This window comes from Trachurus japonicus, chromosome 5 (genome assembly GCF_045865225.1).
Source record: "Trachurus japonicus isolate A0001 chromosome 5, Traja_1.0".
In the NCBI taxonomy this organism is placed as follows: domain Eukaryota; kingdom Metazoa; phylum Chordata; class Actinopteri; order Carangiformes; family Carangidae; genus Trachurus; species Trachurus japonicus.
In genome coordinates this window covers 23,944,186-23,967,241 of record NC_140911.1, presented here as the reverse complement: position 1 = coordinate 23,967,241, position 23,056 = coordinate 23,944,186, and the positions used below count along the sequence as shown (strand labels likewise).

Below are 23,056 nucleotides of genomic sequence, written 5' to 3'. Positions count from 1 at the left end.
TATTTTTCTTACAAGTGTTCCCCAACACAAACATGTTGCAGACTTTCTGAGTCAGAGCACAAACTTAAAATTCATAATTTGTTGTATCACATGATCGTGCATAAGCAGATAATCATATTTGGGAGCTGGATCAGAAAGAAATTCCCCTTGAGTCACAGAGGGGAGGCTTCCTCCTGTCCTGCCAAATGTCTCATCAGATCAAAATCTTTGCTGTGGACAACTGAAGTCCATCCAGTCAACACATAATATTCCCGTTCACAATAAACGTTTAAGAGAGATGAGGTCAGAGAGAGCGAACAGATGGAGTTCGTGCCGGAAAAACAATAAACCTTGATCACAGATCTGAGTAACCTGACATCCTATCGGTGTCCTCAGGCATTTATGTTGCTATTCCATTCATGTGAAGTATACACAGACAATCATAGTATTAAAAACTAGTTATCTCAGGAATGACATCGTCTGACTTTTACCTGAAGCCGGTCTGTGGGAACAAATGTAACCTGTGTGTGTTGCGTGTGCTTGTGTCCAGCACCAGGGAGCAGAGTGAGGTCCTCAGCACCAGCCTGGTCTCTCTGGAGAAGAGGGAGGAGGTTCTGCAGGGCAAGCTGGGTTCTCTGGAGAACCAACACCTGCAGGATGCGAGCAGGCTGAAGAGCCAGCTGGACCAGGCCCAGGCCCACACACACACACTGCAGAAAGAGGTAAACCATCCCTTTGAAGCTGTTCCGTCTCTTCTTCTCGTATACAGTATATGGATGAGCTGGGGCGTCGTTTCGCTTGGTAGATGGAGTGGGCACCCCATGTGCATACTGTTTTCGCTGCAGCCAGCCCCATATTGAATCCATGTTGTTCTTTTTAGTTGTGGATAACGGCACTAAGGGATAAAACGGTGCATTCAGACATGTCTGTAATTGATGCCATCAGTATGTTCTGCAACATCAGTTACTTAAGGTCTTGAGAAGCTCTTTGCTTTTCTCCATCATGAGATGCCTCCTGTGTGCCACCTTGGTGATGAGAAACATTTTTATATGGCTTTCCATACCTTTTTGCATCTCCTCCTTTTCTTCATGTGTTAAATACTTATTCCCTGTGTCATTTCACTGTATTACACATTACTTAATTTATGAATATAAATATTGGATTTCTTTCTATATGTGCATTACTTGGGTTGTTGCCGACATAATGTGAAAATTTTCAATAGCTCTATTAGAAATATATTTTCTGAGAAAAATGTTGACCCGTTCAATACTTATTTTCCCTGCTGTATATACATATATGGATGAGCTGCCAACTTATAACGATGGTGTGTGGTTTGTGTGTGTACAGTATGAAGACACACAGTCGCAGCTGCTGGACCTCCGTCAGCGTTATGAGCGAACGGAGCAGGAGAAACGGAACATCCACCAGGAGCTGGAGCAGTGCAGGAGCAGCCTGAAGCTGCTGCAGGACAAGACCAGCTCTGTGAGTACACACAGACACACACACACACACACACACACACACACACACACACACACACACACACACACTTCCAGACCAAAGACTATCATGGACAGTATCTGTGCTGTCACCTTTTGTTTTTGTGTGTTCAGCTTTAATCCAGATGTTTTTGTTTACCTGATGTTTCTCCACAGTTATTTTGCTTGTTTGTTGTTTTGGAGCTGAATGTAGGAGACGCACCAGATTTGCCCTTGGACACTGGCAGGCTTGGACTTGCTAGCTGTTACCCACTTCACAGCCTCCCTCCTCACTGCTTACTTACTAACACTAGACAGAAAAATATCTCACAATCAGCGTTGATGGATTTCAAAACAAAACTTTAATCAAACCCTCAGTCCTGACAACTAACAAACAGGACTGATAAACTATGTGATGGAGGAAAATGCTAACTGAGCAGCATCTACTCTAAATGACAGCACAGTAATCAGTAACAAGAATAAAATCTCTGGACTGCATCAGTTTGGTGCAGCTCAAAGAAGAAATAAATCGTGCCAGCTCCTCTATACCACGCCATGTCACAGTACTGTCTCTGCTGCCCTTTGACCCTGAGCTGATCAACAGAAGCTGTTGGTTTGTCTCTGCCACCGTGAAAACTCCAAGGAAGAATCTGAGTCATGACGACAGTGAGGCAGAGCAGCCTGCCTCCTTTTCCTCTCTCCTCTTTCTTCATCTGCTCCTCCTCAGAGTTGTTGTTGATGTGACAGTAGATGTTTGTCTTGAGGTTTTATTTCTACAGAGCTTTTACAATAAAAGTCCTGGTCTACTAGATTCACAGGACTAGACGGACAAACTTATATAACTAAACTGATGTTTCTAAAGGATAATTCGTGATTGTTACAACTGTGGTCTTATTTTCATGGGTTTGTCTATGATTACTGTCTGTCACAATAAGTCAGTCAAGTATGTTGAAGTGAAATGAATAATTGTATGTATGAATGTATTAACTAACTTATTTTGCTACAATATTATTTTACTGGTAAATGAAATGGTCCAACCATGAAAGTAAGCTCCAACTTGTACCAATTCAGAACTATCCTTCAAGTCCATTATTGATCTTCACCAGGCTGCGTCATGTATTTGCACTGTAGTTTCCAGGAAACACGTGAATCCAGCATTTTGCAATATCTGCTGTGTGAGGGATGAGGTCCAATAGTGAACATCAACTCTGAATCCGCTTACTGATTCTAAGTCGTTCAGTCATTTGCTGCCTTTTTGAATAATACGTTTTTGTGAGTGAAGGCATGCTCTGTTAAACTGTTTTGACTGTAACTTCCTCTAATCACATTAATAACATAATTGGTAATGAAGTGATGTAGGGACCAGCTGCCAGACAGAGATGTGCATCGAACCATGGACTCTCACTGGAGACCTGTGCTGCAGCTGCAGAAGCCATAGAAGTGAAAATACAGTAATAATACTAATTAATTGTTATTCAGCAATTAGTGAATAACAGTTAAATCAATGGCTGCATGTGAAATGAACTTAACACAGTTTGAAGATGCTGCCACAGGTCACAGACTACAGTATAACAGTATCAGTTGGCCTCTCATGTCAAATCATCATCTTATTGTAACATGTAGGTTCAGAATAAAACCAGCTGTTGGAGCCCATCCCTAACAGTGCTACTATATCATTATCACTATTGAAGATCAGTGCAGATTCCTAAGGTCTCACACTGGCCATTAAAGCAACACTATGTAGTTTTCGAATACAGATAAGCCTAAACATGGGACCGGCGTTGAGGAACTCGCCACCAGAATCTCCCTCCCCTGGTCAGAGTTACAGGGGGAGTCAGATTTTATTCAACATCAAGTGTAAGCTCGGTCTCTTTGCTTTCCTCCGACATTGGCTCCGTCAACAAATTCACGTATTGTGCTTCCCCGCGGATGCTCTTCACCCACCTGCGGGTGGGGGTCGGGGGGCTGTGTTACAACCCCGCACAGGAAAGCTGCTGCAACCCCGCTCAGGCTGCAGCGGAGGCACGATTCATCCTATTAACCGTTTTTCTGACACTTGAATGAGTTTAGAAACATTATTTTAGGGTTGAGAACTTACATAGTGTTGCTTTAAACTCTAAACAGACTATTCATAAACTGATCACAGCGCTGACGAGACGTCCTGGTGCAGAGAGTTAATGAGCTGAAGTCCAACAGGAAAGTGTTGCTGTTGAAAAGAGCCTGGTGACGGACGGCCGTTCTTCTTCGGTGTTTGTTTTTTTTTGTGTGTGTGTGAATGTGGCTGAATGTAAAAACGGCGGTGTTGCTTGGTAGAAACGGCTGACTAGGTAAAACCTGTCCTCCTACAACCCCCCCTTCTCTCTCTGTCTCCGTCTCTCTCTCTCTCTGTCTCTCTCCCCCTCCCTCCTCGCCGTAGCTGCTCCATCCTCCATGTTGGTTTTGGTTGATTTGCCGGCTGATTTCTTCTTACCCCTCTCCTCTCCCCTCCCTCCCTCTAGCCATCCATATTGCAGCCTGTCCAAGCCATATTCATGGGCCTTGTCCTGGCTCTGCTCTACTGGTGTTTCGGCCAGTTGTGGTAGAAAGGTACACACCGACATGACATCAGTCTTTCTCTCTGTCTGTCTCTGCTGCCTCCATCTGTCCAGCGTCTGTGGAAGGGAAGCTGACCAAGGTGAAAACACCGTCCTGTTCTTCCACGAATTCAGGGTCGTAGGAGTCAGTGGGAAATCTAAAACTTGAGGATACAATACGGAGGTTTCCACACGATGGAATCGGTTAGGTTTTATTAGCAACATGTTTTTTTCTTCAGTGTAGATTTCTATGCTAGTTTCATTACAAAAGAGTTTTAGTGCAGGTACCAAATGGTTTACCTACTACCCAAGTACCAAACAAAAAAGGACGACTATAAATCCTTAAACCTTGTCTTAGATGCTGAACAAACATTAACAAAAATGGATCGGTCAAATTATGACTAAGACAGACTCTATCTGATAAAAACAAGATGACAAAGCTGAGCAGACTTGACTTGGTTTATAACAATAAAGTAAATGGGTTTCAATGCGCAGGCTGTTGTGTTTACTTTTTAAATTATATACGAGGCAGGGAAAGATGATTGAATTGGATAAATGGTGCACAGGCAGAAAGACAATGATTAACCAAGCAGTAAATTAGTTTTTAGAGTTAAACCCTGAATTCTGATCAACGGGACGTGGCCTTTCACCTCCTGCACTTCCCTTTTAGACTCTGCATCGTCTTCATCATCATCATGGCGGTCTGTCTGCGTCTTCTGGTTAAAGCAGCTCTAACTAACGCATGACTCTCTGTCCTTTCGTCTGCCTGCTTCTACTCTGCTGCAGCCAACGCTCAGCTGTGCTCTTTAAAGGGGTGGGGCTCCCACCCACCACGGAGCCCCGTGCTTAAAGGGATACCTTGGTCTCCTCAAAGCCTGCTGACATTTGTCATCTCCAAGTAAACATCAAGTCCTCAGGCGTCCACAGGAGAAGCTCTCTGCCTTAGTTATTATTGTAGTGTTAATGTAACGTTTGCTGCCTGTGGGTGGTTCAGGGAGAAATACACCCTATCAGAATCTAAGTGGTTATTGTGATGAAAATGAAGCAGTTCTTTTACAGTGAGTTCCTTTTGCTCTACAGTTGTATGTTTCTTTCTTATTGTCAACAAGTTCCACGAAGAGACCAAAAACACATTTGTGAAACATCACTTTTAGAAATGTTAAATTATAGTTTCCAACAACGCCTGTTTCTGTAAACAAATCTAATCAGATGTTTGGACTATTTTCACCAGCAGATTAATCTACAGTTGTTTTTTTTGAGGAACTGTGTGTGTTTGTGAAACTGATTCAAAATAAACCAAACGTGTGTGTATGTGTTACTGCCATCACAGCGACAGTGTGTCTCGCTGGTGTGTATTTGATAGTTGAGCTATGACGAGCAGCAAGACACTGTTTCTAGATCAGACAGGTCTGTTGATGAGCTTGTTGATGAGCTTGTTGTTGGAGCTTTTTATTCCTTTTTGGCCCTGAATTTCAGCCAGTCAGCTCAGAGATTAGAGTCTGAGTCACTTTAATCAGTGGGTGAGGTTATAGGACGTTTAATTGTAGGAGTTTGAAAATGATGTAATGGGAGATCAGGATGGGAATGATTATAATTCAGAGGAAGAAACGAAAAAAATAAGCAGTTGGCGTGAAAGGTTTTCTTTTGGCATGGACTTTGTTGTTCATTTGTTGGATGAGAGCAGATCTAAGACTGATCGACGAAGGACAGACAACGGTGAACATTTGCTCCAATTCTTCATTTTTCTTTATGTACAGTACAGTACAGTACAGTATGAGACAATAAGTTGTACGAGTTGTTTACGCCATGCTACAGGTCAGCAGTCGAATTGCAGAGTTGTTGGTTTTTTTTACTGTCAGCATCAGTAAATGACATGTCAGTCTGAGCCTCGGAGGTGAAGGTATCCCTTTAAAGTCTCAACTTCGCCTCGTACAACACTGAGTCACTAACACTGTTCCACCTCGCCGCCTTCACTCACTGTCTCTTCACAGCTCCCTCTCACTTTCAGGGTGTTGGTGCTTTATTTTTGTTCATGCATCATTTTTACTCTTGCAACAGCGCTTGTGTTTAATTTATTATTTTTCTAATTTCTTGCATCTCAGCTCAGTTTTCCATCCAGGTTTGCTGTTCTGTTCGCCCTTCCATCTTTTTCGTCTTGAGTCTTTTTCTTTCTTTCTTTTTTTTGACTTGCTGCAGATTTTGTCTTTACTCTCCAGTCATTGATGCTGTTTTTGTTCATTTCAAACCATTCATTATTCTGTCCATCCTGTTTGTTCTGTGTTGTTTGCTGCTTGTCTAGTTATTCAATAATGTCTCACCAGTATTTCCAGTTGTTTGCTGTGAAGGAAAACTGGTCTGTAACTTGTCTGTTTCTCTACTCAGGTAACCTCCTCAGCTTTGTTTTACATTGCTGCTTCTACCTGTGTTTTATTTTTCATATTCTCCTCTCCTGCCTCTCCTGAAGTCCCAAATACAATATTATTTGTTTATTGTATTTTCCTTTCTTTTTTTTTTAATATATAATTCAAGATGTTTATTTTGTGCATGAGCTATGGGAACGGGATCACATACGATTCTCTGCCATGCAGCTCTCTCTTATTAGATAAACTGAAATTGCGCTAGTATTTCTTTGCTTGATAACACTGTTACGGTTTTATTACCATAAAATTATTTTTAGAAGGGAAAACATAGTGTTACGAGACTGATAATTGCGTATTGGGGTGATTAAATATCAGACATCGACCTGAACAAGCGATCAAGATCATTTTGCATAATCGTTAAAATAGTTTCCATTCATCAGTATAAAACAGCTGAAGGAAACTGACAGAAATGTCATATTTCCATCACTATTTTCTCGTCTTTTCCACCGTTAGAGGTTTGACTGGCGCTTCTTCTTCATAAAGTGTGCATTATTAAACTATGTTTAAGCTTATACTATAATAATGGCATAAATGATCAGAAATAGACAAATTGTTAATCACAATTATTTGTACGGCAACTGAACTAAATATTATGATTGTGACAGCCCTATACACTTGTAGAGGAACTAGTGACCTGACAAGTGGCTCATTGACAGTTTCAGTGATGTCATCCTGCATCATGGTCATGAGGCTCTTTACGGACCCTCGTGTGTTCATCTGTTTTCTTCTGCTGCTGCAAAGAGCGTGTGTAGAAAATAATTGATTATAAGCTTCTTTCTTTCGTCAAGACTGATACCTCGTGTGTCATCAGTGGTGACTGGCAGGTAGAAACGGGTCGAAGAGGAGGCGGTCGCGGTCGCCCCGTATTGAAAATTCCATGCTGCCATGTGTACTTGTTACCATGGTTACCGCATGATCTTGCATACATTTCTGCTTTTGCAAACAACTGAGAGGCAAATTTCTGACCAGTTCACAGATGGATTCAATAACAGTTCAGCTTTTCAATCAATGCCGAGGTCACATCTACAGACTCACTAACTCCGTCAAATTAAAAGCACCAGAGTCTGATCGGAGGCAGAACAACAACCCGTTTCTCAGGCGTCGTCCATTTGGTTCATCAGCGGTTTGATTGGTTCCTTTAACCTGGTCTGAAAGCTGTCAAACTAAAATGTTTTTTTTTTTAAATATACAAATGAAGAGTTCTTTTCCAAAACGCTATAAATCCATTTTAATAGTTTTCCAGAAAATGACATTTTTTACCTAGACCCACCCATTTTGTTAATATTCAATTTATCCTGTTAAAATGATTGTTGGCTCAGTCTGGACATGTTGAACAATGATTATTAAATCAAACAACAATATTGTTGATTAAAAACTCAAAGTTTATTTTATTCTTTCTCAAAACGCTATAAATCCACATTTAAAAAAACAAAAATTGATGGTTTCTGTCTTGAAAAACCAACCAACATGACATGAGAACATCACTGAGGTGCTGCGTGTCTCTCTGTGTGTGTGTGTGTGTGTGTGTGTGTGTGTGTGTGTGTGTGTGTGTGTGTGTGTGTGTGTGTGTGTGCGCGCGCGCACGTCGGGGGGAGGGAGGGGGGTGTTGACGGCCTATGATGTCTGTCTCTTTACATGTTAATAGTCAAAATACAGACGCTATCATTGAGCACATGTTGCTGTAAACAAAACTACGTCTTTGCTGTTAAAAAAAAAAAAAAAAAATCGATCGTTGATACGGAGGACACGCGGCGTTACAGGCGGGGGCGGGGCTCGTACGGTATGCGGGGGCTGTGGGGGTATACTTAACGGCACAGTGTCCACCACATAAACAGATACAGTAATTAACACAGAACCCAGAAACTACTGAATGAATGACTGAAAACAGACCTGGGTTCAGAGCACCGCCATGTTGGACTGCATGGAGCTGCTCATAGAGTTCTGAGGAGAGGGAGGAGATGTCGCGTTTTGGCTAAAAATAGACTTGGCGCTTATCGCGGTTTGGAGGGAAACTGCATCTTGCGGTGCCTTTTAAACAGGGAAATGTAGCGATTTGACGTGATGCGTTGATGGAGCAGTGTAATAGGCTCAGTACACAGCAAAATGGCGTGACAAACTCATTTTTTTTAAATTTGGCGTTTATCGCGTTTTGGAAAAGAGCTCTTCAAATAGTTTGTGAGCACAAATAATGTCTTAGGGGACTTCAGCAGCTTTTTTTTTTCTTTTCTCCAGTCCTGTTCTTTCTCTCCTCTCCTTCCTCATCTCTCTTCTTTCTCTTCACTCTCTCTTTCCTGGTTCCAGTCTTGGTCCAGTTGAAGTGAAGAGATTTGGACTCAATAATCAGACTGACTTCATCTTCTTTGTCTCTGCTTTTTTGTGCGTGTTGTTTCTCGGACAGAGCGGCTGGAGCCCCTGGATGCCGGTCATCGCAGTGATGGTCGCCGTGACGGCAGCCGTCCTCTACCCCAACCTCTCCAAGAGCAGCTCCACCTAGGACACACGAACACACACGTGTACACACACACACAGAGAAAGAGAGTGCTGTGAGGAGAGCATCACTGCTTTACTTGTATAAAGTCTAATTGTACATAATTGTAGAGGGAATATAAAGGTTGTGGTTTCTACAGAGGATACAGAAGCTTTTTGTTTTGTTTTTGTTTGCTTTTGTTTTGTTTTTCTGCAACAGGGAGTTTTGTTGTCGTTTTTATTGGCGGCTCTCTCTCTCAGCTGTGGTGGGGGGCTTTTTGGTTTTTGTCTCTCTGCTGATTTCTGGGTAACAAACGTTCTCCTGCAGGGCAAAGCTTCCATGCAAAAACCCGCCCAAAGTGACATTCACGCCGGCCCCGTCTCGAATGAACGGGGTGGAGGTGAATGCAACACTTCCCAGCAGCTTCAGCGCACTCGGAGGAATGTGATCCTCAGTCATCACTGACAAATTAACAGGTTGAAAACATGTGATTGGTTGTCAGCGACTGTTAGGGGCCAGTGTTTCCCTGTAACTTCCATTATCTTCAACTTTCCTTTCACGTTGAGGTCGATCTTTTCTCAGCTTTTATTTTCACTCGTGAAATTCTTCCATTTCCTCCTAAAGCTTTCCCTGAAATCCTCAGTGAGTTGTGATCATGTTTGGATAGAAGCTGCTAATATTTGGTAATATTTAGTCAGATGATCACAAATCAGCTGACAAACCTCAAACCAAACGCAGGAGGTGATTAAGGCTGTAAACTTTTATTCTGAATTCACACTGAAAAATTAAACACAGCATTCGCTCAGTAAAACCATCAGTCCAATGAACAAAGATGTTTAGTTTACTATCTCTCACTACTGAAGAAGAAAGGCAACTAATGGCTCTGGCCTTGGCATCGATTTGAGTATATATCAATATATATCAAATGATGAATTGTTGCAGCTCTTATATAAACAATATTTGGCCATTGGAGAGCCTCACATTGATTTCTGACACTAGCTGTGAATGAGGAAGTTTGAGTTAAAAATGTCCAGTGAACACATCTCTCACTGCGCCTCTATCCACCGCCACGACAGACAGACCGTTTCTGGGTTCCTCTCTGGTGGTGGGCGTGGCTTCACCAACATCCCACTGCTCATTTTCCCCCACATGTCTGAATTCAATAGAGAAACGGTATCTGCTGTAGATATCAGCATCAGTACTTGACGACCTCAGACGAAGCACAAACAGTGACGTCATGTGTCAGTTCTCGCCGAGGCTGCTGGGAAGCGTGCACATCAGGACGGGTTCACGAGGTCCTGCTCTGTTCTGGTTTTAGTCGGCCATGTTGGATGTCTAACATGGCGTTCTCGCTGTGTTTCTGTGTTTTGTTTTTTTCTTTTTGGGGCAGTCTGTGGGGTTGGGGTTAAAACTTGAAGCCAAATTACTGAAATAAAAATCTGATTAATTTTCTTTGTTTTTTTTTTAATTTTGGGGGGACACAGAAAAAGGGGGTCAAAGTGCCTCTGATGTAACTAACACCACAGTTTGTGTATGTGTGCCGGCAAACGCAAATACACACATGCACACACACACTTTGTCTGATAAACACACACACACACACTTATCGTATTTGACTGTTGGAGGCCTGTTGGTGTTGACTGTGGAGAGTTCCCACACTGTCTTACTAGTTTTTTCTGGAGCTTCCAGCTGCTGCTGGTGTTTAACTGTGGGTCAGGTCAGCTGAACTGACCCAGTGACTGAGCTGACGATGCCAGTGAGATGGAGGGTTAAAAGCTCAGGAAATAGCTCGTAAGTGACCCTTGAGTTAAGTTGGCTTTTTTGCCCCCCCACACAGAAATTATTATTTTAGCTTTATCAATAATCAACATCAGCTGAAGTCTGTTTGCTCAACCAGACTGAAACATCTCGGACTGAAACTTGGTCCCCAGAGGATGAATCCCAAACCACCTAACTTGGTTTTATGACACCACATGAGCAAAACACCTACTTGCCCAACACTTGAGTTCATAACGTGAACTTAGTCGGCCGCTCTGCAGGTCGCTTGAAACAGTTTCAAAGACGAGCTCATTCAGAGACGCCACACAGGATAAAACCACATTCATGTCCAATCAGAGTTTCTTTAATCACCTTTATTCAAACTTCAGGACAAGAGGGAATAACCCTAACCAGAAAACTTGTATTCTTACAAAGCTTACAAACCAACTGTGCTTGTATAGATGGGAAGGTCAGTGGCTATATGGGAACAGCATTTCCTCCACAATCTTTTAATCCTTTTTTATTAATCCGTCTTATGTGACGTGACACTTGAACGATGTGGTGTTTCCTCCGGTGCCGCCCTCAGGACTTTGCATTTTTTGCCTCACTTGTGTGAAACTTCAAATAATAACATTTTCTCTTCCGTTTTCATCCATCCAGGATTTCATTTTATTTCTGCTGAGGAATGAACTCAAACAGAAAAATAAAAGTGCTAAACTTAGAACAGAGAAAATAACTTTACAGTGTCATTTAAAATACTGAAAACCAATGTTGTTCTACATGTTTCAGTATGTGATGTAACGTCGGGCCGGTCACTTCACACACAGCTTGATATGTCAGGCCTCTGCTCAGATGTTTTTAGCAGACATTAAATTATTTCAAAGTGTGTGTGTGTGTGTGTGTGTGTGTTCACACTCTGGACTCTCGAGCAGCGTTTGTCATCATTCGTGTACTCTGTCTTGTCTCTGTGTTTAAAAAAAAACAAAAAAGGAAGAAAAAAAAAGGCAACGAACAAATATTCCTGATGTTTAAAGAGAAAAACACTACAGTACAGAGAGAGAATTGTAAAATAAAATGTTATTGAATGATGTGCTACTAGACTTATTTTGTTAAAATTGTTTAGAGATATGAGAGGGAGCTATGTAGAGGATATGATGATGTATTGATTATGCAGAGCGATGTTTGGATTAAAGTTGTAGCAAGCTGACCCACCACACCAGCTTCCAGTGTCTTCATTCATCTCCACATTTACATTTGTTACATTAAAAGCTGTAATTTCTGGACATAAATTGTACATAACCTATTAAAAATCTTTAATTTTCATTCATTTATATTGCAATTTTATGGAAATGTTATACAAATATACGAACATGGTAACAGAAATGGATGTAAATGGGCCACTTCAGCAAGCTTCAAGAGCTTGTAAGTCACAGCAACAAACAAAATACATAATGTGTACAATTCATGGTACACATACAAAATACAATTAAAGCTGCAAAATGCCTAATCCTTAGTAACACCCCATAAAGAAGCACTTAATGATCTGAAACATGTCTCCCATCAGTCATTTATAGGCAAAAGACACAATCAGCAATAATAACAAATGTAGCTGCAGTTCTGAAGAACTCTAATATGTATTTACATAGGCGATTTATGTGAAAGGTAATGTTTACTCACATGAATGCAATAGAAAAGCACCATTATTATTATGTCTATTATTTATCCGTTTAATAGTATTTGGGCGATAACAGTCAATGACTAACAGCATACAGTATAGCGTCATCATACACTGCTGTTCATTCACACACACCCCTCCACTCAGTCCAGACAGCCTCTCCCACCCTGAGCCCAGCTCTGTTGGAGATTTGTAATAATGTGTATTATATTTGGTGCCATACAAATAAAGTGAAATGATTACTTCTGTATAGTGTGGAGTAGAAAAGGAAACACTCAAACTAGAGTAAATGTATTTAGTTACATTCAGCCACAGAGGAGACCATATGATGCAAAACAGACACAAGCAAGACAAACACAGGCCTGGACCTGTGTGTGTGTGTGAGAGAGAGTTCTTTAAGATTAGCTAAATGTCTTCACAGGACAAACACGCGTCAATCATCCAGCTGCAGGATGATGTCATGTTTATGAGACGGGTGTAACGTAGGGTAAATTAAGGTCTGGCTCACAGCTTTCTGACAGGTCCAGGCAGGAAACTGAGGAGAAGAGATTTTTCTCCTGATTCATATGACAAAGGTGTCAGAAGTTAAAAAAAAAAAAACAGGTGGAAACAGATGTGCTCTCAGTAGCCACTTACAGATGTGAGGGTGGACATCCAAAGGAAACATGAACCAACATCTGTCACCAATGAGAAGATGATGAACAGAGACTGATGTGTTAGAACATCACAGAGGTATTTGTCGAACAGAAACAAGGAGCAGAACTCAGGTTCCTCCTCATTTGTCTCAGCAAAATTACATCAACCATCAGCACGCTGCGGAAAAGAACAACACTTTAACTTTGTCAATAGAAACAAGGAATAAGGAAGAAAAGGGTAAAAATAGAATACGACAAGAATAAAAACAAGTGAAGGTCATTAAAGTCCCCCTCCAACAAATCCTTTTTGGTTATTTTAAAGCATTCTCTGTGGTTTTTTAAATTGTATTTATGAAGTTTTTAGCCAAAATCACAAAACCTGTGCCATTTCCCAGGGCTCTCCTTCTGCAGAGCACCAGCAGCTCATTAGCAATGCGCCTCTGAGTGGTGGGCGGAGACTACGCTGCTCTGCACCCACCCAGCCTGCACCCAGCCACACCCTTGGGGTCTTTAAATATTGTGAGCATGACATGAGACAGCTCTAACTAACATTATTATTATAAATGATTATAATTTTACTGTATGCCACCCTTTGAAAAAATGTATAAAGTGCTTTCCATAAAATACAACAGGAATGCTGGTGGATGTTATATCACAATTGTAGCCTACCCCTATTTTAAGTGGTAAGTTTAATCAGGACACTGTTTCTACAGCTTGTTATTTATTTATGTTTATGTGACTAACTGTGAATGTTTTACCATCATAACTGAGACTTTGTTTTTATGGTGGTTTAAGTTCAGGTTTTCCCTTAGAAACACATCTAGAGACATGGAGACACAGCTGAACTTGGAGGAACAGGCCTCAGAAGATGGAGCATGGTTCTAGTTTGTGCTCATAGCCGATCCTTGACGAAGTCAGCATGGCCTCATACCACACGATGCTGCATTTATAGAAACAGGAAATATGGCGATTTTGTGATTTGTCTTTCGATGGAGACATTGAAATGAATAAGTCCAATGAATAAAAACTACGGTAATATAGTATCAATGATGAATATATATATAGGCTATATATATATATATATATATATATATATATATATATATATATATATATATATATATAGCCTATATATAATCAAAAACTTGTTTCAGATGTCACAGTCTGAAGGTTATGCGAACAGGTTTGGAATTTGTGTAGCCTATATTAAACAATGTTATACAATCATCTTCTGACATTCATAAAAATCCTTTAATTCCTTTTGGTAGCTAATTTTTGTTTTGTGGTCTTAATTTCTTTCTTATTTGTTTTCCTCACAGACATCATTCTTGTCCTTCTCCTAACAATCAAGAAATAGGCTATTAAAAAGAACCACACAGTGCATTTGTATAAATCATACATGAAATAATCCAATAATACAATAATGAATAATACATGCTAATTATGATACATGAATGCATAAATAGCCTACATGCTTTGTTTTTGTTACACACAATTGAGATTATTTGTTGAGCATGATGAAGAACCTCATTTGTTGTTACTTGTTGTTGCTTTTTGCTGTTTCTTTACCCACTTTTCTCCTACAGTTTTCTGACGGTTTCAATTTTTTTTTTTCTGTGGAAGATTTCTCGAACTTTTGTTTCAAATAAATGAAACACTTTCATCCAGGGGAGGCAGTAGTAGGCTACAACACCGGCGACGCCTCAAACCCCGACAAGAAGTGAAAAGCTGAACAGTCCGAGTTTTCAAAGCGGCACTTGAACGCAGCAGCAGCCAGCCAGTCTCAGTGCGGTTCAGGAAAACTTCAAACCTCCTACAGGCTGCTCCGAGGAGACACCGCGGGAAGACAAAGCCCCACTCTCTGCCCCGTTCAAACCAAACCCCCCGGACAAGAAGCGTGGAAGGAAAGCTGGAGGAGAAGCCGATAAACATGCCGGCCACAGAGAAGGACCTGGCTGAGGACGCGCCGTGGAAGAAGATCCAGCAGAACACCTTCACCCGCTGGATCAACGAGCACCTGAAGTGCGTCAACAAGCGGATCGGAGACCTGCAGCTGGACCTGGGCGACGGCCTGAGGCTCATCGCCCTGCTGGAGGTCCTGAGCCACAAGAAGATGTTCAGAAAGTACCACCCGAGGCCCAACTTCAGGCAGATGAAGCTGGAAAACGTGTCCGTGGCTCTGGAGTTCCTGGACAAGGAGAACATCAAGCTGGTCTCCATAGGTGAGTCCCATTCATTCAGATGGACGCGGGGCTGAGGCTCCACAACAGTCCGACATGTGGCTCCCAGAGTGAGCTCACCTGGTAGTGAGGGGTCCACACATGACAGTGATGATACATCTATTAATATTAGTAGCCTACTGCTCACAATAAAGTTTTCTCCCTGAGTTTTCACTGTTCTTTGGCCCCTGAACTCTGTTTTTCTGTCATGGACACGGGCTGTTAGTAAGAAAATAGCATTTTAAAGTTCAATGACTTAATTGTAGACTTTAATATACATCCTAAATTATTGTGATTAATACCTGTTTAATCAGTCGGGGACACTTTTCAATTCGGCATTTGTTTAATGCACAAAGCAGCAAATATTTCATGTAAAATGTGAGGTTTTGTTAGTTGTTGCTGAGGCCAGGTGAGAGGCGGGGCTGGGCATCAGGAGGAAAACCACTTTTAAAAGTTGATACTTAGCCTAATAGAAATGGTCGGTATTGATCCTGTGATGTTCAATGTTCAAAACCTCCACTTGTGTTAATGTGGTGTCATGCTCACTCTGAGGCCAAAGTTCATGTTGTACCGTTGTGCTTTAATTTATGTGGAAGTTTCCCCGCGTTTCCACTATATTGTTAACCAAAAGTAACATGTTGAGTCAAAGGTCCTCCTAAATTTAAAGTCATAGCCTACATTCTTTAATCAACTTTTTAATGAGATATGTTCTCATTTTAGTTTTTTTTTTCATGGGCCCTCCCTAGGTGTGTCAAGGACTCCAGGCCAAACTGTTACAAAATCCCTCAGTTTATTGTCTTTTTGCCCAGTAGCGACATTAGAGTCATCGTAAATTAGTCTTTTACTAATGTATAGGATCCAAATACACAGCCCTGAATTAAACCAGTATTTTGGAAATTTAGTTTTTTTCCCCCCAGTAAACCCCTGAAGTTGCTCTCCACATCTTGTCGGGACATAACGGCTTTGAAACTGGCACCATATCACACTCAATACATCAAAGGTCATTTACTGTATGTATTCTCCATATCCTTTAGCACAGTTTGAGGCCAGGGATAATTACTGATAAATTACAGCGTGTCATGTCACTGGCAGCATCAAACTGAGAGATTTCTGATTGGAGTTTGGCAAATGTTGTGTCTTCGAGTTTCAACCTGACACCAGCAGTGTGTGATGTAATGAGCAGGCTCCCACAAAGGGAGGACACACCTGCGCTGATGAGCCTGGCTTCAGGTGGAGAGGGGAAGTTTCCTCAGTTTGGATGAAGCCACAAACTGATTTCCTCAGAGTCGGTGCTGTGGATGTGATCTGATGGGCCTCCATCTGCTCATCACTTCTTCTGCTCTGTGAAGCGTTTTTTTCCCCTTTAACAAGCTGCTTGTTGTTGTAGTTGTGTCCTGAACTTAATTAGCACACTGCTGATGCTAATTAATGATGTTTGGCTCTGGCCCAGGCTGCACAGCGCTGACACATGGACTGACATGTTGCAAGCAGCTTAAGTCAGGTTTCTAATGTTTTCTATTTGTTCCTCTGCGAAGAAAAACCAGAGTTTGTCTCAGCAGTTCAAGATTTAATCCAGTCTGATGGATGAAGATCAAAAAGTATTTCTCATTCCCTTAAATTAATTTCATTTGCAGCTTTGGCTAGTCAATCGATTGTGAATAAATCAGCATCACTTTTGATAATTGATGACTTTAATCAGATTTGTCAAATGCGCCGGTGTGACGTCGGACTCACCAGATGTTTAAATTATACGGGAACTGAGATTTTAATATTTTCTGACACTGAGAGGTTTCTTGATTGAGAACATGATCAGTGAATGAGCTGATGGTTATTGAAAATGAAACTGGTCTGTTTTCATGATCCAAAGAGGAGAAACTGTGATTTTCCTCTCATGTGTTTTGTTGCCTCTGCTGGTTTCAAATGTTGCATTAAGAAGAGGTCAAAGTGGACTTAAACCAGTTGTGCACTTAGCATTAGCGGTTCATTAGGTCCAGCAGCTGTTGTAAAAAAAAACTATCACTATCGTTGTTATTTAAATTACTTGTAAAGGAAGGATAAAGAGACATGTTTCTATCATCAGCCGTCTCTCAAATGTAATGGACAATGTAATAATAACACATCTCAGTATTATACAGTGTCACTCAACCAACCATATTGCAGTACAACACTACACTGAGTGATTGTACTGACAGATTACTTTAGTCTCTTGTACTAGAGCTCACTGGTGTTGTAATAGTTGAAGCCTGGAGCTCCACGATGTCCAGAGACCGGAGCTGCAGCCTCTGAGGCGTTCAGTGCTTCATGCTGAGAGCTGAGCTGACCGGTGATGAAGCTGGTGGACGTTGACTTATTTCAGCTTTTGATTTTATAATTTTAAACGTTTGCCTTTTCTTTTCTTTTCTTTTCTTTTCTCTTTTTTTTTACTGGGAATCGAGGGCAAGTTAAGTCCAGCTATCCAAGCATCCATCTTTCCTACCCATAATCCTCTTTGTTTTGTCATTAAGTCCCATAGTGTTGTTATCACATTGTTGTATAGATGTGTTGAGTGGCCACAGTAGGGGCAGAACCCCCCCCCTCCTCCCACCCCGACACACACACACACACACACACACACACACACACACACACAGCTGCTTGTGTAAGAAACATCTCAGGTCGTTATTAATGAGCTCATCTCATATCTGTGGTCAGAGCAGGTGTGTGTGTGTTTGTGGAACGATGAAAAACCTCCAGGCTCAGATTCTTGCTTCCTGGCAAAGTGTCTGCGGCTGCTGTTGGTCTGTTCATAGTGTGTGTGTGTGTGTGTGTGTGTGTGTGTGTGTGTCAGAGTCATTCACGGCTGAAACATAGACTCACACTGAGGTTGTGTCTCGTGTCCTGAGCACTAAAGGTCAGAAAAATGCCAACACACACTCTTTGTGCATTCGGAGTGTATCCCACAATTCATCATACTCGGCTGCTCTCTCTCTCTCTCTCTCTCTCTCTCTCTCTCTCTCTCTCTGTCTCTCAGACGACGTATTCACTGTTCAGCCGTAGCATTAAACCAGCTGACTGCTTTTATTATAAATCTATGACCTGTATTAAAAGTTAACTCTTATGTAATTTGATTAAATTGTGGTTTCCATTCAATTTCACAGCTTCATTGTTCAACTCGGCCACATTCAGACCTGTCACATGTTTTAATGTTGCAGCTGATTAGTGTGTGTTTGCACACAAAACACACACACACACACACACAGCTGATTGATCGATGAATCAGCTGCTCACATTTGAGACAAAGGACTTGAACAGCATGTCCTTTGTTTAAAGATCTGTGTGTTTGCTCTCAGGTCAAATTGTTTAATGAATAAACAGCAGTCATTATTCAGTTCATGATAAAGAGGGATTCATTTAGTTTTCATTGTGGTTTTTGTACCTGTGCAGTGCAGCTCCACCCTCAGGTGGGGAGCGACTTGGGACAGGATGAGGTTATTAAAGCGCAGTGGCAGCGTGTGTGGTGAAAGAACATGGAGTTCATTACTATAGTTTCTTACAGTATAGTGTCAGTGTCACACTGATCTGGGAACTGGTCCATAAAACCAAACCATTTAAGCCCCATGATGATAGAATATTGTCATAGCTGTTTTGCAATAATTTTGTGATATCCGGAATATTGTAATAACATATTGTGATACATTGTGGTTTGTGACCTTTTTGCCAAAACTTTGTCAACGTCAATAAGTCAGAAAAAGAACTCTCTTTATGTAATATGATTAACCATCTCAACTCCTGATGGTTATTTTTGTGCCGCTCTTGGTTTTTTGCGACTCATTTGCTCCAGAGGTCGTTGTGCGTTTCTATTTGTGAGTGACAGGATGTCTTTATTAACCATGTGTGTCCCTCTGAGCTCTGATAAACTCCCACAATCCTGTGCTCTTAGCGGGCACTCTGCCTCTGTGGCAGTTAGAGGAAACGCGTCACTTCACAGTGTGGTCATGGGACGGAGTGTGAACGTCATTTTTCCACAGCTGATCTGAGCTCAGCAGCTGGTGAAACGGCCTTCAGAGCCTCAGGCCCGCTGGTCAGGCCGAGCTGCTCCCAGACCTCAGAAGCTTTTCTGCTCCATCAGGCGGTTAAGGATAAAAAAAACAAACTGTTGTCCAGTGTCCACAGTGTGAAACGTCCTGAGTCACTGAGGTGGAGGGAGTGTTCACTGATGTAAAACTATGGAGGTTTGATTTTCCATTGAGGAGAGGAAATGACTGGGAGGGTGGGACACACACACAGAAACACACACACACACTGTGAGGCAGACTTGGCTGTGTTTCAGCTTCCAGAGCTTTTGTGATTTCAATGATTTAGCGTCGTTGAGTGGAGGGAGGACACACGTTGATGTTTGTGCTCTGGACTCTGGAGGCGAGTCAGGTGTCTCTGGCCTCAACCAGAACCCGACCAGCACTGAACCATAGCACTGACAGTGACACACCGAGTGTAGACACAATAATACATAAATAAATTAACATTACAAGGGTGAACAATAACAATAGCAACAATAAAGACAGTGACAATAACAATTAAGATATTGACAACGACAGTAATGATAACGAAGAACGAAACGTAGAAGCAACAACAAAAACAATGACTAAGAGAGGAACACTAGCATCAATGAACAACAATAATGATGGTGATAATATGAAATATTCAGAGAGGGGTGGACACCACAACTGTTTGGATGAGGCAGGTTGCAGTGACATTATACTGTTAAACAGTAAAATGTACAATCATGTCCTGATTAAATGTATTTTATCTACACGTAGGAGTTTGTACATTTTATGGAAAGAATAAAAACCCTTGGTTCATACAAAAGGTAAAAACAACAAGTTGGAGTGTGGACATGTTGGACAGATTCCAGCATGGCTACACAGGTAACGTTAGTTTGTCAGATGCCTCACCGGCATGACAGGAAGAGTAGGAGGAGAGAGAGAGGGGGAGGGGGCGTGGGCGTGGGAAGGAGACGTTTACTGTTGTCAGACAGAGTTGTGTAGCTCAAACAGAATAAGTCAGTGGATAATCTGAGTTTTTTATCTTTAGCCTCTCGCACTGTTATCGCTCAAGAATCAGATTACTGACCTCCTTTAACACACACACTGCCTCTCATGTGAGTTGATTTAAAAGGGAAGCCAAAAAAAACAGAATGGCCCTTAAATGCACCACAGGGGTGTGTGTATGTGTGTTAGTGTGTAGAGTTGTTACATAAAGAGGGTGTTGTCCATCCACTTGTGCAGACAGGTGTGTTGAAGTGGGACAGAGGCTTCAGACTGAGAGTGTGGCAGGTCGTCTGTTTTTCACAACCAGCAGAATGAGCAACATTATCCTCCCACTGGAGCTGTGTTTGTGTCCGCCTGATGAATGGGACTTCAGAGTTGTCTTTGCTCTTGGTCCTGGTTTGGTTCATGTGCACCTCTGGATCCACAGTGGGTTTATCAGAGACAGAGACGGACCCAAACAGTGACTGTGTAGTAGAAACTAAATAATGTGCTAAACAAAGCTGAAAGGAGTAGACGACAGTGTACAAAAGAACATTTTTAGCTTTGGCATAAAGCTGGTCGGAGGCGGGACTTAATCTGGAGGTTATTCCAGGTCTGTGTTTTTATGATGGCAATGGCTCAAATGTGAAAGGCGCCACTTCAAGAATGAACCTATTCAGGGCACAAGCTCAGAAAGGTCACTGTCCACTTACAGCTGCTGGAGCGTTTAGTAGCTCAAGAGCCAGATGTTTTGAGGGTTGAGACCAAAATCGGAGCTAAAAGAGTCCAGTCTTGGCGTTACATTCATCAGTGGTTTATAAACATGAATCAAATCAATGATAGTGTTGCTCTGCATCTGCCGGAAGACACGACAGTTTGTAATATTAACGTAAAGTTTGATGACATGACAGCAGCAGTGTGTTTCTGCTGCTGAGCCCAAGTGGCCAGAAAAAAACCTGCTGTTGCATCATGGTTGGATAAAGTCAGTCCAAGTCCAGTGACGTTCTTCCCACCAGCAATTAGACCAAGCCGCTGGAACGAGCTCTGAGGCTTTTGCAGGAAGAAACTGCAGTGTTGCATTATACACATAACGGCTGCTGTCCGCTGTCCTACTTCTGTGTGCGCGTGTATGTGTGTGTGTGTTTGTTTAAGGAGCCAGAAGAAAAACTAAGAACAGGCCTAACGGGATCTGTAGCTTTCAGTTCAGTTATGACCTTAACTTTGACCTCAGTCACACACACACACACACACACACATACTTGTTTTTATGACATCATGGGGACAGACACACACACACACACACACACACACACACACACACACACACACACACACACACACACACACACACACACACACACACACACACACACATAGCCTCACTGCCTCCAGGCTGTGTTTTTGAGGAGTACCTGACTGACTGTAGCTCCTTGTGTAAACGTATCTGTCACAGTTTATAGTGCAGCAGTGATTCAGACCTCGTCCACTTCTTTAGCTCAGCCTCTGGAAATGTTACTATGTCACAAACTGAAGGTGTGGAGGAAAAAAACTGCTGGAAAACTTGGGCCGTAGCTGCTGCCGCGACTCTTGTTGTGACCACAGCCGGTCACCGTCGACCGCCGCCTCAACAGACGACCAAGTGTTTGTGTTTCTGACCCAGACAAAAAGGCATTCGCTTGGCGAGATATAAAGACATTATGTCTGTGAAACATCACCAACATCAACACTGTGGTCGTAGCCGGGGTGTCACCGTGGTTACCGTGGGAGGACCCATGCTTGGACCCGTTGACCAGCAATGAGCAGAGGTCATAACACAATGGCGTCGGAGTAGGAGGAGCTTCATCAGGTGAACAGGGCGGCTCTGATCCGCTCTGCATTTGATGGAACACTAATAATATAATATAATATATATATATAATATATATATACTAATATAACACTGATCTCTGATCGTATCAATCAGCTCAGTATCGACGCTGATTCTGGATCAGTGCATTCTTATGATTTGGACAAAAAGATGCATTTTAAAGAAACAAACAAAACACATAGTTGTAATTTGCTGCTCTGAGTGTCTGCTGACGTGTAGTCAACAGTTTGCTGCTACACACTCTCTCTCTGTGACATATTAACTGAGTGATACCACACACACACACACACACACACACACACACACACACACACACACTCTCTCTCTCTCTCCCTTTCACTCTCTTTCATTCTCGGCCCCTCGTTGCCTTGGAGCTGTGTGTCAACAACAGTCCTCGCCTCATTAAACTTGGACAGCGAAGACGCTTGGTTTCAGTCTGTCACTCTGTGTGTGTGTGTGTGTGTGTGTGTGTGTGTGTGTCATGTGTAGTTTGTGTAGAGTTTTCTTTGACCAGCAGGGATGGTTTTTATTTTGCAGTAGTTTCAGCTACAGTCTCCCCTCTAAAGCGTCATTCAGCTGACACCTGCTCATTTGTGAATGGGGACATTGTTGTTGTTTATATTAATGTTGTTGTGCTGTTGGTAGCTTTATATCCTGTTTCTGAGTCACCTTGTTTTATCTCCACCCCAAAGTAACTGACCTGGTTTATTCAGGTGTAAATAATGGTAATAATAGCAATGATGATAATCATAATAATAATCATCATTATCTTTCCTTCTATGATCTCTACCTCCTATTTTACAAACACAGAACCTGGAGAGAACCCATACAGGCACATAGAGAACATGCATATTGAATTTACTAATAACGAATCATTTACTTGTAACATTACTCCAAACATTGAAATGGCTTGTACTGAAAGGTTTGTAGTTTCATGTAACTTTTTGTAGAGAAGGCAGATGTAATAACTGTGCATATA

General features: G+C 41.9%; 2 protein-coding genes across 19 annotated transcripts in view; both read left to right on the top strand.

The window, feature by feature from the left end:
- slmapa (sarcolemma associated protein a) overlaps nt 1-11,889 on the top strand; it is a 58,072-nt gene extending 46,183 nt beyond the window's left edge. For 10 of the 16 annotated variants that reach the window (XM_085776858.1, XM_085776862.1, XM_085776857.1 and 7 more), the window contains 3 exons: nt 530-701; nt 1,327-1,461; nt 8,849-11,889. In XM_085776858.1, the coding sequence (XP_085632984.1) occupies nt 530-701; nt 1,327-1,461; nt 8,849-8,944 (403 nt within the window). In that variant the 3' untranslated portion in view covers nt 8,945-11,889. Of the gene's footprint in view, nt 1-529; nt 702-1,326; nt 1,462-3,955; nt 4,044-8,848 lie in introns of all 16 variants that reach the window. The other 6 variants (XM_085776855.1, XM_085776859.1, XM_085776864.1 and 3 more) reach the window with 1 other exon arrangement.
- Nucleotides 11,890-14,744: 2,855 nt separating this feature from the next.
- The window catches only part of flnba (filamin B a), a 62,557-nt gene continuing 54,245 nt past the window's right edge, over nt 14,745-23,056 (top strand). For all 3 annotated transcript variants that reach the window (XM_085776841.1, XM_085776840.1, XM_085776839.1), the window contains exon 1: nt 14,745-15,207. In XM_085776841.1, the coding sequence (XP_085632967.1) occupies nt 14,916-15,207 (292 nt within the window). In that variant the 5' untranslated portion in view covers nt 14,745-14,915. The remainder of the gene's footprint in view (nt 15,208-23,056) is intronic.